Here is a 6,000-nt window from a genome sequence, read left to right as displayed (position 1 = left end):
TCTTTATTAAAGTAGGTTATTTGCTTAAACATTTATATTTTTGTTAGATTACTGAAGGCCTACATGCATTGGGCAGCTTAATGAGCTATTGACATTGGGAATCATATACAGTTAGGTCCATAAATATTTGGAGAGAGACACCTTTTTTCTAATTTTGGTTGTGTACATTACCACAATTAATTTTAAATAAAACAACTCAAATGCAGTTGAACTACAGACTTTCAGCTTTAATTCAGTGGGTTTAACAAAAAGGTTGCATTAAAAATGTGAGGAACTAAAGCCTTTTTTATACAAATCACTTCATTTCAGGGGCTCAAAAGTCATTGGACAATCGACTCAAAGGCTCTTTTATGGGCTGGTGTGGGCAATTCCTTCGTTATGTCATTATCAGTTAGGCAGATAAAAGGCCTGGAGTTGATTTGAGGGGGGATGCTTGTATGTGGAAGATTTTTACTGTAAACAGACAACATGCGGACAAAGGAGCTCTCCATGCAGGTGAAACAAGCCATCCTTAAGCTGCATAAACAGAAAAAACCCATTTGAGAAATTGCTACAATATTAGGAGTGGCAAAATCTACAGTGTGGTACATCATGAGAAAGAAACAAAGCACTGGTGAACTCAGCAACGCCAAAAGCCCTTGACGTCCACGGAAGACAACAGTGGTGGTGGATGATCGCAGAATCATTTCCATGGTAAAGAGAAACCCCTTCACAACAGCCAACCAAGTGAACAACACTCTCTAGAAAGTAGGTGTATCGATATCCATGTCTACCATAAAGAGAAGACTGCATGAAAGTAAATACAGAGGGTGCACTGCAAGGTAAAAGTCACTCATAAGCCTAAAAAATAGAAAGGCTAGATTACTTTGACTTTGCTCAAAAACATCTAAAAAAGCCAGCACAGTTCTGGAAAAACATTCTTTGGACAGATGAAACCAAGATCAACCTTTACCAGAATGATGGCAAGAAAAAAGTATGGAGAAGGAGTGGAACAGCTCATGATCCAAAGCATAGCACATAATCTGTAAAACATGGCAGAGGCAGTGTGATGGCTTGGGCGTGCATGGCTGCCAGTGGCACTGGGACACTACTGTTTATCCATGATGTGACACAGGACAGAAGCAGCCGAATGAATTCTGAGGTGTTCATAGACATACTGTCTGCCTAAATCCAGCTAAATGCAGTCAAACTGATTGGGAGGCGTTTCATAATACAGATGGAAAATGACCCAAAACTTACAGCCAAAGCAAGCCAGAGTTTATTAAAGCAAAGAAGTGGAATATTCTTGAATGCCCAAGTCAGTCACCTGATCTGAAACCAATGAGCATGCATTTCACTTGTTGAAGACTAAACTTCGGACAGAAAGGCCCAAAAGCAAACAGCAACTGAAAGCTGGCAGAGCATTAAAAAGAAGGAAACCCAGCATCTGATGATGTCCAAGACTACAGGCTGTCATTGCCAGCAAAGGGTTTTCAACCAAGTATTAGAAATTAACATTTTATTTTCAACGTTTTAACTTGTCCAATTACTTTTGAGCCCCTGAAATGAAGTGATTGTGTTAAAAAAAAAAGTTGTTCTTTAGTTCCTCACATGTTTATGCAATCTTTTTGTTCAACCCACTGAATTAAAGCTGAAAGTCTGCAGTTCAACTGCATCGGAGTTGTTTAATTTAAAATTAATTGTAGTAATGTACAGAACCAAAATTGGAAAAAAAGTTGTTTATGTCCAAACATTTATGGACGTAACCATACACCTTAAAAATGTAATCGAAGTACACAGTGTGAGTGCAGTATGTTTTTCTCCCCCAGCTTCCTACCTTGAATTTGTCGGTAAGGACTAATTCACACTGGTAGTGAGATTGCGGCAGCCCCATAGGGAACGAATAGGGGCTGCAATGAACAATACTAGTACTGTTCGCTACTGCCAGTTGGCACACGTGCAGACACTAGTTCTTTCTGAACCAGGGCTGTGAGGTGAGTGCTCCAGGGGACCCACAAAATTTTGCAATGAAGAGGCAGGTGTGAACCTGCCCTAATTCTTAGCTGTCAAAATGAAAGCAAAAATTGATGTGTGAAAAAGCAGATTACCTGTCACTGTGTTTATAAACACTGTTCCAACCTGAAAGACCTTTTAATGTATCTTGTCTGTTTCACTCATTCCCAAATAAGTGGGGTGAGCTTCAATATGCCAGGAAAAGCAACCTGACTCGTCAAAATAACTTTTTGTTATTTTATAGACTGCATTCTTAATTAAGGCATTAGCCTTTATTTTACGCCAATCATGCCTAATTAATAATTAGAATATGCATGACCTAGACACAGGTTTCCTTTAAGGTTTCTGTTACTAGCACAAGACTTCAAAAATAACAATATGCTGCAAAACATTCTTTAATTTCTGACGCATTGTACACATTAAACACACTTTCATAAAGCAGCTTTCACCATTTCCCTGACGACTTCTTGTTCTGCAGTGACTTCACTTCTACATAAAAATCAATTTCCATGCCTGGTCCTATGTGGAAGATTTAATATTCTGTTTGCAGCAATCCGTTACAGAAATCTAAAAAGTACTTGACAAGAAGGATAGCATAAAACAATGATTTAATATTAACGAGAAGCATGTGTCAGAAAACAATCAAAGAATCACAGCCAGGGCTGCCACTTCATCAAGGTCCACCTGGTGGAAAGACAGAATCAAATGTCTGAGATTGCTGAAGCATATCCTTTATGTGAAGCCTGAGGACACTAGAAGTCTCTCCTGCACAAGGACTGTGAAATTGTAAGGACAAAGCAATGAAACGGAACATTATCCGCTTGTTCTGTCCTCTGCAGGCACCTATATAAGGGTTTTCAATGCTTTCTAACTCCAGTTATTTATGCCTTCGTGCTGATGTTTATCCTCTGTTCGTCTTGCAAAGATTTAGAATCTTCCCATGGACGAGGGCCCCGTATGTTGTTCCATACCTCAAATCTGTTGTCTTTTATTTTCTGCAAATAAGAAAAAAAAGAAGAAGCTTAGACCAATCAATGCATTGCATTCTGTAGAGGGAGAAGAGAGAGAAGCATTATTGAAGGGAGATTAATTCACTGTGAACATACAACTTGTTTTTTAAAAAGAACTCTTTACCTTATATAAAAAAAAATGAAGATAAAAAATACCGATACAAACTTAGTGAATTGTATGGTCAGCTTAGCGGGCATCTGACAAATAAATGACCTGCACATCCTCCAAATTATTTCAGTATGGTTAGGGAGTTCTTGACCTCATGTTCCCTGCCTATAGCTCAGACTATTCTCCACAATGTAATAACTTGGCAATTGAGGTTTTGGTTTAAAGTGAACCTGTGCCTGGGATATGCACTTTATTGTATTTACATATTTATAACTAGTAAAACAAGTCCTGCTTTAACTATGTACAGTAATGAATGCATTGTGAAGAATTTTATCATTAATCTTTACAAGCTTTTCTCCTTTCTATGTGAGTGGAAATCTTTCACATGTAAGCAAACACTAAGTGCTTGTAAGTTGTTATAAACAGGCTGACATGTCCCTGTCGTGGTCATGAGAGGAAATAATTTCAAAGTACATGCAACTTGGGAGGTTACTGATGACTTTTAAGTGATTTAGAACATGGTCAAAAAAAAAAAAAAAAATATGTCATCCATAATACAGGAACAGTCCTTTTAATACCAAACCCAAAACAAATAGCTGATGGCAAACATTAATAGACTCAAAACTGTACTACAATCCTATTATTATTATTGTTATTATTATTATTATTATTATTAATAAACAGGATTTATAAAGTGTCAACATATTACGCAGTGCTGTACATTAAATCTTAGGACAATTTAGAGTAGGCAAAACTTATGTGAAGTGCAGCCACTAATACAAAATATAAAGTGAAATAGGGGGAATATTTTTTTTTTTACATATTTGACAATACTTTGGGAGAAAAGACAAAAAGTAGTTGGAAGAGAGATATTTAATGTATGTTCTACTAACTGTAATTCCACTGTAGTAGAGGTAATGTCAAGGTTCACTACATATAACATAAGAAACAATAAATACATTTTATACCAGGCCATTACTGTTTTCTCTAGCTGCAAGCACTGGGGAGGAAAAATTGTTGTTGAAATGAAAAACTTACAGTACCTTTTGCTGTAATGTTTGAGAATGAATTACTCCACAGTGCCTGCAGCAAAAAAAAAGTTCAGAGAATTTTTCTTGTTTTTAATGTACATATTTTAATTTTCCTACTGAAATCCGGTGGTTTACAGAGGTGAACCAGGTAAACGATCATTAGCAAAGAGATATCTATCATTGATGTGATTGTACACAAATCGATTAGTATATGGACAGCTTCAACACTACTAACCTGAATGCTGTCCCACTGACTGCCTGTGTTGCTGTTGAAGATCTCTCCGTTACATGTAGTGTGGTGAAAGAAATGGTATTTACACCCAGCATGTAGCAGGGTGTCACTCTCAGAATAGCAATATAAGGAAAATATATAAAATGGACATGGATACAACTTTTAACCTAGCAACTCAGTAGCCATTTTGATGATTATTTAGGCTTGATGACATATTTATTTTTAGGTAGAAATGGTTAAAATAGGTTAAAGCATTTTATCTATCAAAGGAAATACTTTTCTTTTTTTGCAGTGACAGGTTAGTCACAAGTTTAGATAAACTGTATAAAGATCACAGAAACGAAATTCTGTCAATTGTCTGTTATCTTGAATTTTAACTGTACTTTTTTTTGCCCATTTATAGCCTTATGTCTTTTTCTATGATTATTTAATAGTGATTGTACATTTTGTACAGGATAAATAAAATATTTTTGTGAAATTGTTTGCAACAGTATAAATTATTTTAAAAATGTACAGGAACTTTTTCTGTGGAATCTTGTGCAAATAATCACAGAATACTGTGCTGGAAGAAAAGTCGAAAAAAAAAAACTTTGGCAGAAGAAACATGCAAATTATCTTCTATCTAAAGCTTTACTTCCTATTAATATTTTTATTTAATTTATATTAAATATATCTTTTTTTTTTCACACAGGAAAAAATAAAGGTTAAAAACATGTTGCCCATTTGTTTGCTAATGACAAATGCATACAGGCAAATAAAAAGCAATCACCTGATCAAAATGTAATTGATGAGCAAAGAAGGGGTTGATCAGAGCCCACTGGAGCATGGAGTAAAACAAGGACACATGACAGAATTGTCACTGGCGGTAAATCCAATGATATACATGATTTATCTTGTGAAATTAAAAAAAAAATACATCAACACATATTAAAAAAATATCTAATAAAGGAAAAACACACTCTTTTGGCATATCTACACTGTTCATATTTTCTTCTAAATCAGTGACTATAAAACAGGTCTGGTCACAGTAGACTCTAAAAGCGATAAAAAAACAGAAAACTAGATATTAAAGTGTGACAATGACATCAGTTATCCCCCTGGACACTGGACTGTTTTATGTGTCAGTAGATGGATATAAAGCCAGAACATACACAATGAGCTGCCAGGTGTATCCCAACGGCTAGTAACAGAACACAATTTATCCCCATGAAAAGAGCATTATCACGAGGCATCACTCCATCAGAGTCATAGCCTTAAATGCTAAAGCATTTAGGCATTGGAAGAAAGTTTACAAAAATACTGAAAAGCATGAGAGGATTCCATGATGTTTTCATTTAGAAATTGCTGAACTACACCTGTACACATCAATCCCTTTAGTCTGTAATCTGGTTATCCTAGAGCACAGCATCTACTGATGTTGGAACACAGTTCATGCTGCCTATCACTCAAACACACACACATATAAATCTGAAAAAAATATACCATGACTTACAACTGTTGAAACTATTAAACAAAATCGAGTTCTTAGTGTCATAATACTGCTTGCTTTCAAAAAGACTATACAAATGACTATATAGTATACGGTGTTGGTATATGCCCTTATATGAAAAGAAGTAGTCAGTAACA

General features: G+C 35.7%; 1 protein-coding gene across 1 annotated transcript in view; it reads right to left on the bottom strand.

Moving 5' to 3' along the window:
* Positions 1-2,371: 2,371 nt before the first annotated feature.
* The window catches only part of COX16 (cytochrome c oxidase assembly factor COX16), a 49,590-nt gene continuing 45,961 nt past the window's right edge, over positions 2,372-6,000 (bottom strand). Inside the window, exon 4 of the mRNA XM_072428805.1 lies at positions 2,372-2,987. Within this exon, the coding sequence (XP_072284906.1) occupies positions 2,874-2,987 (114 nt within the window). The 3' untranslated portion in view covers positions 2,372-2,873. The remainder of the gene's footprint in view (positions 2,988-6,000) is intronic.

The sequence above is a fragment of the Pyxicephalus adspersus genome, chromosome 12, assembly GCF_032062135.1.
Source record: "Pyxicephalus adspersus chromosome 12, UCB_Pads_2.0, whole genome shotgun sequence".
Classification (NCBI taxonomy): Eukaryota; Metazoa; Chordata; class Amphibia; order Anura; family Pyxicephalidae; genus Pyxicephalus; species Pyxicephalus adspersus.
The sequence above is the reverse complement of the archived record's forward strand: the minus strand, read 5'-3'. Positions and strand labels throughout refer to the sequence as shown.